The 13,280-nt window shown below is 41.9% G+C and overlaps 1 protein-coding gene across 1 annotated transcript in view; it reads left to right on the plus strand.

The window, feature by feature from the left end:
- The window catches only part of LOC111870115 (putative inorganic phosphate cotransporter), a 30,328-nt gene that overhangs the window by 10,261 nt on the left and 6,787 nt on the right, over window positions 1-13,280 (plus strand). The window contains exons 3-4 of the mRNA XM_023862138.2: window positions 11,290-11,426; window positions 12,512-12,742. Of these exons, the coding sequence (XP_023717906.1) occupies window positions 11,290-11,426; window positions 12,512-12,742 (368 nt within the window). The remainder of the gene's footprint in view (window positions 1-11,289; window positions 11,427-12,511; window positions 12,743-13,280) is intronic.

The raw sequence follows: 13,280 nt of genomic DNA on the forward strand, positions 1-13,280 counted from the left end.
GGTAGACCATAAGAATTATTAGCGATGTGTTATATCCGAAACACGCGGTGGATAGCTGACCTGCTACGGTCCAGCCGTGGTTTAATGATGCGTCATATCAGCCCTCAGCTCTATCCACCTCGAAAAAGCATTGGCCGACAGTCATATATTGGCCAGGCCAGCTGTATGTTTAATCTCCGAATAGTTTTCTACTAACACAACGATTCTGGTTTTAATTATGTTGTCTTCCGTGTTTGTAGTTGAAACGAAGATCATAAAACGGTGTTACTTTCTTGCCTCTGATTTTGGAGTTGTTACGTCATAGGTAGGCGGACCGAGGGGTCATCAAATAGCGGCTGGACTGTAATGACTGTCTGAAAACTGATGATTGACTGGCTTACTGGTTGTTTGACGGGCGGCTGCTTGGCTGGTTTCCTGATTGAATGATTGGCTGAGTAATTGATTGAATGACTGACGGATGAACGCCCGGCTTGTTGACTGTTACACAGCGGCCAAAATTTTGGAAATAATTCTTAACACGCCAATCTTGGGCACGTTGGCAAACAAAGTTTGCAAAAAAGATACGTCTCCTATTTTGCCTATAACTGTTTGCTACAATTCAAAAAGCAGTCGGATGGATTTTCTTAAAACACAATACTTGAAAATCTGGTTAAAATTTGTTGACACATTTAAACTTGGAGTAAAATCCCACAAAAATAACGGACAGTTTTCATGAATACCTACATGCGTTTCTGTGCGCAAGCGCAAGTCCCTAAATATGTAGCGCAATGAAAGGTATTTCGAATTGAAGCTGCTGAGAAAAAAAACACAAATTTATACCTGTACACTTTTACCTTTTCGAGATAATGAAATAAAATGGATATTTATGTTGTGGAAGCTGACAACTCGAGAACTATTCAACTGACTCTGATATAGGAGGTCTTCACCGCTCAACCTTCTCGAGCCAACTCAAAGTGCCTTTGCAAACTGCAATGCTATACGTAAAGCAATACTATAGGGAACTTGCTAGAGTAGTTGCATCAAGCCTACATTTCATAACTTGCTATTTATTTCAAAAGAGTCTCCGTAGCCTGTAGTCCGCAAGCGAACTATACCGACCGAGCGACCGCCGCTTGTCGGCGAAGTTAGTGCAAACTTTAGCGGATAGAGGGTGTCGCGAGAGCAGCGCAACGAATCCCCACGGCCGTTAATCTCGTTTTTCTAGACCGAAGGCGCTATTTCCTTGAAATATCTACTCAATTATCCTCACGAAGCAGTGTGGGCGCCGTTCGAGACCTACTACTTTTCAGAAAATCTGGCAGTGCTGGGAATCGAACCCGGACCTCTGGATCTGTGGGCAAGAACTCTGCCCACTAGACCACAGAGGCGGTCATTTCATCAGACTCACTACGAGTACATTTTTAAGCAGCAGGCACAAGTAGCGGCGGCTTGAAACCTGTTGAGAGAGACAGCATAATATATCTGAGATGATAACAAAAGTACAAAATCCACAATTTCCTCTTTTTTTTTTCTTCATATTTGAAGGCAGCACAACAGGCGGCGAACTGAGGCATTGTAAACAAGGCGGATGTTATATTTCTTGACGAATGAACAACTGAAACGACACCAGGACCCAGAAAAACCTTGGAAGAGACGGAATAAATATCCACATGTGAAGTCTGAACAGGTTTAGATAATAGTTGTTTCCCGCACGTGGACTTTGCTGTCCGTGACTGCATGTTTGGGCACGTGTGTGTTTCTATCATTTATTTAGCGTAACTCACGGTTGGATACACTCGGTTTACGTGAAAAAAATATATTTTTTTTTTATTGCTAGTGGAGTGGGACTAAGTCCCTTGTACTGCGGCCACTTCTGGCCTATTGTACCAGCTCCAGATTATAGGCGAGGGTGATTGTGGAGCAATCGGAGAAAACCTGTCCCAGCAGCACTTTGTCCACCACAAATCCCACTTGACCAGACCCCGGGATCGAACCCGGGCCGCCGCGGTGGGGAACCAGCGACTAACCGTTTGAGCTATGGCGCGGCCCTGGAAATATATAAAGTTCAGCTATCCCTGTAAGAGACTGTGGAGGCTCATATGTTTGTGGAACGTCGAGGCTCCAACATTTTCTAGACAATCGGCTCACAGATGGTGGTGAAGTTGTCAGCCTCACGCGCTGGCCGTCCTTTACCCCCAGGAAGATTCCTGGTACTCATTTCTGTTACTCCATAACTTTCGTTTTATAATAAGTTTATAATTCATTGTATTTTTATACCATGCATTTTATAATGTAACAGTTATCAAGTATCCAGCTTTCCTATCACAATGAAATTGCAGTTCAGTAGTGTGTGAATATAGTAATCATGACGTTTTCCTGATGATGGTTTTAAAAGCCGAAACATGTGGCTAAGGTAATTTTAACCATGACCGTTTTTCTAAAGGGTTCTGGTGATGGTGGATGACATACAGAATTAGTGGGGTTTGGGACTTTTTCCATCGTCCGGAATTTTAGGTAACAGAGGACACGACGTTTCGGAAACGATCTGTTTCCCTCTTCAGGTGAGAGAGGAAGACACCTACTCAGTTAGGCCCTTGAGATTAGCTCTTTCTAAGAGGCCCAACTGAGCAGGTGTCTTCCTTTCTCACATGAAGACGGAAACAGATTCAGTTTCCGAAACGACGTGTCCTCTATTACCTAAAATTCCGGATGATGGAAAAAGTCCAAAACTCCAGTAATTCTCTTTTACCGTTATGTTGTATTACGACTGATTCCAATAAAGAATTGTACATGTTAACACAATAGTGTCTATTTTGTTTCTTTCTGATTATTTGACGTTCGACTGCCCAAAATGATATATTTTCATAAATAACACACAACAGGATGCATACCGGAGACTGTCCACCTCAGCTGTGGAACGACCAATATTCAGTAACCATTCCATCGTTAAACATGATCTAAGCCAGTGAAGAAATCTCTGCAGAATCACTCTCCCCAAGATCTCATAATCTTCTTGTATGTCCGTTACCCCGTGACGGACGTCATTGGTTTATCCACTGTTTTTATGGCACTTCTAGACGCTGTTTTTCATATTATCAGTATAAATGTTGGTTGACAGATATGACTGAGTTAACATTGATGACTGCTATCATGTTTTTGTAAGCTTTCAAGATAATAATTTTGTTTAATGTCAATATCAACACATCTTTACAAAATCGTAGGATTTTTTTTTACCCAGAAATGATTGATTGTTTGTGACTGTAGATAGCATGAAATTCTTTGATAAATATGAGGTTTTGTAAGCTTCTTTCCCCGAACACGGATAGAAGGAGGAGGGATGATGCCATGAGATCGTCAGGAAGTGGTAGGGAAATATCCAGAAAATTTGCTTTAAAAATTTATATTTAAACCATATAAGACCACTTTTATCTGATCGTCCTAGATTATACAGAATAGAAGAATGCATTTTATAAAGACGAATTTTAAATTTTTGTATCAATATTTGATGTACTTCCTCCTTTTGTCAATATTTATTTTTTTGCTAAAATGCCCAGGAAGGGGGTTAGATATCTGGTTTGCCCCTTCTGTCGGCACCCATACATGCTGCTTATTTGACCGCCTGTGTGGTCTAGTGGTAAGAGTTCCTGGCTACAGATCCAGAGGTCCGGGTTCGATTCCCGGCGCTACCAGATATTTTCTGAGAAGTAGTGGGACTGGAACAGGGTGCACCCAGCCTCGTGATGATAATTGAGGAGCAAATAGCGGCTCCGGTCTAGAAAACCGGAATTAACGGCCGTGGGGATTCGTTGCGCTGACCACTTGACACCCTCTATCCACTAAAGTTGGCACTAACTTCGCCGACAAGCGGCGGTCGCTCCGTCGGTATAGTTCGCTTGCGGACTACAGGCCACGGAGTTTAGTTTTTAGTTTAGTTCAGTCAACTTCATTTCCACGTATGAATCAGTCAAGTCGACATTTCGTGTGTACGTAACTATAAAAGGTCTTAATATATAGAGCATGGTGTAGCATAGTAAGAAACGTTATTGAAGGGCTGGCACTGGTTTTATTTTTAAGAATAGAACCAAACGTTTGGAGTGCAGGGTCAATCAGAGAGAGGCTTGAAGCACGGAGGTCACAATGAAGGTGACGGGCGAAAGTGTACTTACGGCAAATAGGAACTGTAACACGACAAACAAAGTGAACACAACGAACGGCCTTGAAGTGACAATGCTGCCGGGGTTACATTGAGTGATCTGCAGCGAGGCAGATTGTGACGTGTCGTCACGCTAAAGTGAATGTTCTGCTCGCATTCTGGGGATCACTTTAAGCATGGATGAATGTACAAGTTTATTTTGGGGGGCCGGGTTTAAGGGGGGCAACTGGGAGGGGGGCTTTCACAAAACAAATGGAATCCATATATTTTAATGAGACAATTGCTTTTCTAAAATCATGATAAGGTAGTCTGTATTTTTAGTTATTATGAGAAATAAATAAAAAAAAAATTTTCAGAAGACATATTTTTTGTTACTGAGGTGGGCCACTACATTTTTATTGCTCCGAGGCCCCCAAGACAGTAAATCAGTCATACTATTCGGTTATCTTGTAAATTCAAAATAAGAGGCTAATACGTTAGCTAGTCTGGACGTTCAGTGATTGAAAAACGGGCCCAACTGAGTAGGTTTATCCTGCCCCATCCACCTGAGGACGGAGACAGATCTGAAACGTTGTGGTTTTTGTCTTCTATATACCAGACGATGGATAGAATCCAAAATAAGCCTGATACTTCTGTACAGCATACACCATCGTCAGAATCCTTTCAAGTCTGCCAAGAACACCTTTCCCCTTGGGTGCATCATGAACAGGTTTTGAAGATGACGCTTAATGGATAATGCGTTGTTATTTTCTTGTTCTGGACTTGATACTTCCCGCTCGGCATCCATTGTGCCACTCCAACGGTTCCATGCAGTTTCTGATTACTTTGGTTAAGTAAAAGTAAAGTAAAGCTATCCCTGTACCAGGCCGTGAGACGTTGAGGGTCCCACATTATCTAGACAATCGGCTCAAAGATGGCGGTAAGGTTGTCAGCCTTACGCGCCGGCCGCGCTTTACTCCCCAGGAAAATTATTTAATTAATTCCTGGTACTCATTTCTGTTAGGGGCTGAGTCGATCCCAGGGCCACAGTGCGGCTGGAAGGGTCAGGTCAACTGAAAAAAATCCACCTCATCGGAACTTGAACCCGCGACCTTCCGGCTTGTAGCATACTGCTTCAACAAACTACGCTACCGCGTAGTACAGATTCTTAATTAGGGGCCAGGATAGCTCAGTCGGTACAGCGGCTGGCTACTGGCTGGACGACTGAGAAGTGGGAGTTCGAGTCCCGGTAAAGTCAAGAATTTTAACTACTTCATGTTGTCTAGACCAACCCAACTTCCTAGCCAATGGGTACCGGTGGCTCTTTCCCGTGGGTAAAGCGGCCGGGCGTGAAGCTGACCACTTACCTACAACTATTACCGAGGTCCCCCATGGCGTAGTGCTTAATTAGTTAAACACAGGGACAACTTTATCTCTTTACCTTTACAGATTTTTAATTATGACTGGTGGTAATTCAGAATGAACTGTTCGTTAGTTCCTGCAAAAAAAAATGCTCACACGTTACACGTTACATGGGTTACAATAAGCGAAACTTCACACGGTTTATTACGAAATTGTTCCTAATTGTTTCGGTCTCTATTGCCTTTCGGACAATGCAGACTCCTCACGAAGTTTTAATTGTTCTGTGCAATAGACGCGTCTTACAGACAATGGCTTTCAGCAAGCGGATGCAGGCAGAAGGTAGAATTGTCCCTGTGCTTAACTAGCACTACACCATGAAGACGTATTGGGGAGTGAATGTATAGATCCACGTTTCCTTGACCTTGGCACTAGATAGAGGTGAATCAGCTTCACGCCTCTGTCGCTTTACCCCCGTGGAAAGAGCTCCCGGTACCCCTTGGATAGGAGGCTGGGTGGGTCCCAGAACCGGTCTGGACGGCAGAAACATCCTGTCCCTACCGGGACTCGAAATCCGACCCCTCGGCGTCTAGTCGCTATACCGACTGCTGTATCTCGGCTCCTGCAAATTGCTACAGTAGGTTATTAAATGTTTCTGGGCTTGGCAATACATCAGGAGGTTGGTTGGTGGCTTCTTATCGCAAAGAGTAAGGTTCAGTCCCGAAAGATTTCGTGTGAGGTCCGTGGTGGACAAAGTGTACGCTTGAATAGCTTTCTCTTTTCTTTTATTGCTAGTGGGGTGGGATTAAGTCCCTTGTACTGCGGCCACTTCTGGCCTATTGTACCAGCCCCAGATGATAGGTGAGGGTGACTGTGGAGCAATTGGTGGAATGAAGATTGGCAGGGGAAACCGAAGTGCTCGGAGAAAACCTGCCCCAGCGCCATTTTCTCCACCACAAATCCCACTTGACCAGACCCGGGATCGAACCCTGGCCGCCGCGGTGGGAAGCCAGCGACTAACCGCTTGAGGTATGGCGCGGCCTAGCTTTTCTCTTGGTTTCTTTTGTTCTTCACTATACCATAATACCACGCTAACGTTGAGGGTAGATGACGGTGAGTGGTTGTCTTCAGACTCTGGCTGCTTTCGGCTATAGAACTCTCGGTTCCCATTGGATAGGATGGTTCGTGGGTCCCAGAGCTGATCTGGAGGAAAGTTTCTTGCCCCTACCACGAATCGGGCCACAAATTTTCCTCGTCCAACCTCTTGAGGAGTCACGACTCCCCCGATATACTAAGCATATTTAGATATTGTGGTCCTAAGGTTTTCGCGTCTCAAGACCACCTGATTCTGAAAGCATTTTTGTTCTCTCCCTTTCTTTAACCATTTGGTGCCTGGAACATTTCTGTATCACCCCTTCCCACTAACCGTGTTGTATGGTTGGACGTGCAAGACAAAGTGGTAGGTGGACGGAGCAGTCTTGTCGTTCCATACAAACAAATTTAGATCTCTTGCGAGTATGTCCGAAAATTACGTGGATCGCCGGTAGTTGTGTGTTTTACCGGATTGCCAGGAAATTGCATGTGACGAACAGGATGTGGAGTGGAGCGAAGTCCAATCGAAGTTAGAAAAACTCAAAGTCCATCTGGTAGATAGGATAGGTTTATTAAGTGAGTCGAACAGACGACTTACACCACTGGCTGCTCACTGTCGACTGTCCCAGTCAGCAGTTAAAAAATGTATTGGCTCAAAGGAATGTGTTGTGTATCCCACTCCTTTGACCCAGCCATAAGCATAAAAACTAAGAACATCTACCTTCATCTCCATTTTTGAGGACTGCTCACTAAAGCTTTTTTTATACTGTGGAAGGGCTGTCAGGTTTATGGCTGTGCGTGATTTTACTCTGCAGCCATACCCAATACTAATAAATTATCCTGTGGCATGTTAAAAGTCGTGGCTATCGCTCGGTCTTGACAGCTAAAAATAACAGGACGGCTTGCTGTTTTGTCCCTATGACGTCCTAAAATAAGAGAGGGTTCTGTTCCTTATGACAACCGCATGCACCCCTTGTTGGTGTCCACACCGCTCGTCTCTTCACCCAATCACGGCTTCACCTCCTCCAAACAATGCCCAGTGCGAGAGCTATGCAAGAGCTGCCAAACCCAACCGAAGGTCGTTAGCAAAAGTCATAACCACGGCCCCGATTTTGATGATATGTCATCTTTTTTTCCTTGCATCCTATGCGATGCTCTTAAATATATAAATCTCGGATATGAGCTGCTGGTTACAGAAATGTAAATTTTATAGGTAATTTTTGTCATTTTTAGGTTAAGGTCATTTTTTTTTCATTTTGAGGGCAATTTTTTGGTACATTTTTATACGTTTAAGGGTATTTCTTGTCATTTTTAGCCATTTTAGGGAATTTTTCTTCATATGTTTTCTGAAATGTGAATAATATGGAAGCGAAGTGTTCTTTCTTTTCTCCTTTAGGTCAGTTTCCTGGATTTTTTCGGTCATTTTTTAAATATTTTCAGGTCATCAAAATCCGGGCCCTGCATATTACATTTTTGGGTCATATTTTAGGTCATTTTTCTGGATTTTTTCGGTCATTTTTTTAAATATTTTCAGGTCATCAAAATCCGGGCCCTGGTCATAACGTTACCGATAACCGGTTAGGACCCAAAATTCCCTCAACATTTACGTCCGATTAGCCTCTCATCCACAACAGGCTAGCTATTCGCGAAAGTCATTCTGAAAATAGTCCAAAAGTACATTGAAGAAAGAGGCCTGCTTAACGCAAGCCAGTTTTTTTTTTTCGTGCACGTCACAGCACGACACTGCAATGTATGAGGCTAATGAACCACGTGACCCTTAATTTCAACAATAAATATCTACGGCCGCCGTGTTCTTGGACATCGAAAAACCTTTGATACCACATGGCACTCTGATTTACTATATAAGTTATCTAAATTGGAATTTTCGTCCAGTTTGATCAAGCTTATTGGTTCTTTTCTTTCACAATGCAAATTCAGTGTTTCGGTCGATGGCGAAGGTGAAAAGCAAGGAGGTGTACTTCAAGGTTCTGTCCTGTCCCATACTCTGTTCAATATGTATATAAATGATGCCCCCCCCCCAAAAAAAAAATTGTTCCTCTTGCCCTCTTTACGGACGACAGATCGCAAGGAGGGTTTTGTTGCGAGAAAACTCCAGCGTTGTTTCAGCTCAGCGAAGACTTGGTGTGAGGGCTTTAATATTAAAATTAATTAGGACAAGACTCAGGGAATGCATTTCTCTCGCAGTCATCGACCGCCTCAGTCCCATCTTACAGTGTGTGTGGACGAAACATTCCATTTGTAGATAGTGTAAAATATCTCGGCGTAATCTTTGATAAGTTACATGGAGATTGCACATAGAAAGTGAGCGATTAGACGCTGACATTAAACTGACCCTCCACAAAGCACTCATTATGAGTATAATGACCTATGCTTGCCCCACCTAGGAGTCTGCGGCAGACAACCATCTACTGAAATCGCAGCGCCTCCAAAGTAATTTCTCCGTGATATTGGCAATTTTCCAAGGCGCACATCGGTTCGCGATTTGCACATGGCTTTCAGACTTCTGTACATACATGATCATATAACAAAATTATGCAGGCAACAAGCAAAAGCCATATAAAATCATGGAAATGCAAATGTTCGCAACATTGGACGAGGTGAAGCACGACACAGGAAATATAAGAGGCTTAAACTTGGCGGCGGTCAAGCATACGACCGTTCAAGTGACTTGACTGCCGTTGTAGCGGAAGCTACTAAAGATAGGGCATGATCTACTGTACTGAGCCTGGACTGAGAGAGGCTAACAGTGACTATGACAAATGATAAACAGAAACCTATATCTGGTTATGATCCAACATATGGCTTGACACCAAGAGAGACTGACTGACTGACCGTCAGTCACACAGTGACTTAGACTTTGGTCATTAAGGGTTAAATAAGCCAAGGCGTAACCTGCCCTACAAGCCTGCATTGACAGGGGTCTCTGAATATATTAGAATATAATGCCAGTTTGTATTTTGTGTATAGTGTACATGGTATATATCCCCTACTTAGTCCCTGTGGGAATATTGTAACCTCTGGTTGATGATGGTAAAGTACGTGGTTACATACTTAAAAAGGTCAACCCCTCATCGGCCCTCATCTTCCCGAAAAGGAGGTCCAACAAAGAAGAAAAACAAACGTAATGGTCTTAGTGATTAATAAATATATAGTCATGGGTCCCTATGGGGCCCAATACTATAAGTGACTGTGCTGGCTGGTTGCCAGCAGCAAGCTTCTGCTTCTGCTGAGGTCGTTAACTCTGAAGATGACAAGTATAAAATATACCCTGACCTTTGAAAACCCTCAAGAACCGACACAGTCTAGTCGTTAAAGCCCAAACCACATATTTATATATGATAATAATTCCTGCAATAATGTAAGAAGAGGATGATAATTATTTTACTGAATGCTATTGTGAGAGTTTTCTCACGACTGATGTTTAGTCCTTTGTGTGAACATGTGCTGCTGCAATTCTCAGGCACTGAACGCTCTTGAATGGAAACAAGTGATGACGTTTTTTAACACTGCTGGAATAATGGGAACTCAAACATGACCCTCTCGAGTTCAGTGGTCGAGGAGGCTGGATAGATATACCTTGGTAGGAAACATTCTGGATCTTGTTGGGTTTGAGGTTCTCAGAGTGTGGAGTTTGTTTACATTTTGGAGGAACATAGTGCATCCATTTTCAAGGCCGAAGAGTAAGCCAAGCAAGAAAGAAATTTACTTATTATTTATTTCTTGCTGGTTACTTGGTTGGCTTATTCTTTGACCCTGAAAATGAAGGTAATGTGTTCCTTCGAAATTTAATCTATGACATCACACCGCAGAAGATAGTACCCATCATTCTGGTCGCTTTTACAAGTCTTTCTTGAGCCCATTCCAAGGTTCAGAAATTTATTTGCGCCCTTTGTACTATTCTAGATCTGATTACTGAACAGCATTAATATATACTCTTTAAAGGGGTTGGGATAGTTCAGTCAATATAATGAATAGGCTACATGATTCATATTAATGGTTCGATTCTCAGTAGGGACAGGAATTTGTCTTTGCCACAGGGTCAAGTTCCACTCTGGAGACCACCCATCTTCCTATGTAATGGGTACCAGGCTCTTTTCTCCCCAGTGAGAAGTGGCGTGAAGTTTACCATTTGCCTTCATCTGGGCTGAGGCTAAGGATTCATGGAGCCATACCTTCACTCCCTCACACATGTTCATAACATGGTGCTTATTTAAATTAAGGGACAACTTTAGCCTATATCCCCTTTTCACTGTCGTTTTAAAATGTTTCATTTTGAATCCATTAGTGCAGTTTGATTGCTACTCCAGTCAACAAGCAGGCTGTCATTAATTTAATTTCATTTACATTGTCCTTTACCGAAATGCTCTTTAGTTATGAATGGATAGATTATTGAAGAGACCCCCAATTTTAAATAACGTGTGTGCAAAATAGTTGTCAGTTAAATACTGATTATATGAACGATTACATTTGTAATTCAATATTAAGTGAGTGATTAAATCAAGGAGGGTGAATATGTCTGAACATTTAGAACTGAATGGGGAGATGAAAAACGAAAATTGAAGTGATGGAGCTCATGATATTGACCGGTAGCCGATTCTTGTAAACACGGTTATGACATTTTGGGTTTCATAAATGGCAGGTAATATTTTGACTAGCTGGGTGATTATAAGCTAGTAAAAAGTATTTGAAATGTTGACTTGTTGCAGCCCGGCTGTTTGGAGTGAGGCACTTGGAGATACTGCTCATGTTCTTGTGCCTGGCTGTTGCATATTCACTGAGAGTTAACTTGTCTGTCGCAATTGTGGCCATGATGGACAGAAATGGGACAGGGGTTGACTTTCCAGTAAGTATTTGTATTATTGGTTGTGCTGTAGTTCTAGTGTCGTAAATACAGTTGTGGGGGTCCTGGGACATTCACAATGTGTAGGCCCCTCTCAGTAACAACAAATTATCTTTTTTTTTTAATTTCTTGTAGTAACTAAAAGTACAAACAAACTTTTTGCAATTTTAGAGAAGCAAATGTCTCAGTAAAATCTGTGGATTCTATTTCTCTTTCGTGGAGGCCTTAGCGTGACTGCTTCAGTTGCTTCCCCTTAAATGTCCCTTCATAGCCCTAATGGCTAGGCTGTGTCTGCTCATTGTAGAACCTCAGATTCAGTCCCGGGACAAAATGGCACTAGAGCAGGTTGTTCTCTGGGCTTCTCCTTGTTTCTTCTTATAATCATTGTCCCACTATTGCCCATACTCATGAATCACTGCAACCTGAAATGTACAATGGCCCTGTCTAGGCAGCACATTATTATATGCTCAGACTTAAAATTTGGGGCTTTGACCCAGCACTTGGCTGGTTCCAGAATAAGGAAGTTAGTTTTCTTATTCTTTATATTTGGAATTAATTACTGACACTGTGATAAGTGTGTCTCTAAAGGGAAGAACTTGAAAGTCAACTGTTACTTTTGATTCCATTTTTGAAAACTGAAAATGATGAACTTAGTCATCACACTGTGATGTTTTCCTGGTTTCCAAAAAATGATTTAGATTAATAAAAAGAATCTACTTAAAAAACATCTGTCATTAACTGAATTTCATAATCCTGCACTGAGTTTTAATATTGCTGTTATCATGTCCAAAGTTTGTGTGACCATCATGATAGTACTGATTCCATAGAGCAAAAGAATACCAAGATGTGGACAAGATCTCCAAGATTGTGCATGATGTTCATATGGAAGTTTCATGAAAATTAGTTAATATCTATACACATAATGATTGCTGTTGAATTAAGGAAAGACAGCTGAACAGAAACATGATATTCACTATTATGGTTTCAAAATGAAAGAACTCTATTGCTTAAGAGCCCTAAGAAGACGTTCAGTGTTGTATCTAATAAAGTCCAAGATATTTATTTAGATTGAATTTTTCTTCCTATAGGAATACCATTGGGACAACACTGTGAAAGCAAATATATTAACTTCTTTCTTCTGGGGCTATGTTGTAACACAGTTACCAGCAGGACAACTTGCCCAAAGATTTGGGCCAAAGATCCTTCTTACAGGATCCTTATTTGTATGCTCCCTGTTCACCATTCTGCTGCCAGTGGCAGCAGAAGTTGGTGATTGGGGTCTTGTATGTGGAACAAGAGTAATTCAAGGACTGGCTCAGGTAAGTCTTTTATTGCAGATTTTGGAGCAAGGGTAACATTTACATGGATCATACTAACACGAAGCTCTAGAAGATCATACTGTCATTCAACCCTTTGAAGCATTAAAGAGTGAGGCAGTAAATCAGGGGGGCATACATGGCTTAGTGCATCAGTTTCCTGTATGGGTGTACCTGGCCCTGGCCAATGTCCATTAGCCCCAGTCTTCAAGGCAAAAATATATTGATTCACATTAAATTCCAAGTTTTGTGAAACATTATAAGAGAATGGAAGAGAAAGTTGTAGAAGAATAGGTAAGCAAGGAATGTAATGGGAAAAGTGAGTTACTTTATTTCAGGGGAAGAAAGAGGATCAGATTTTAAAATGGTGAGAAATAATGGTTTGTGATGAGAACCATGAAATTCCTCTAAATAATATCTATACACAGAGTTTCCACCTCATAAAACATTACACCTCCATTAAAAGTTTCAACTGTTAGATAAATAACTAATCACCATTTATTCTGAGAATCATATGAAACTCATAATAAACAGCAACTAA

The sequence above is a fragment of the Cryptotermes secundus genome, unplaced genomic scaffold (genome assembly GCF_002891405.2).
Source record: "Cryptotermes secundus unplaced genomic scaffold, Csec_1.0 scaffold594, whole genome shotgun sequence".
Lineage (NCBI taxonomy): Eukaryota > Metazoa > Arthropoda > Insecta > Blattodea > Kalotermitidae > Cryptotermes > Cryptotermes secundus.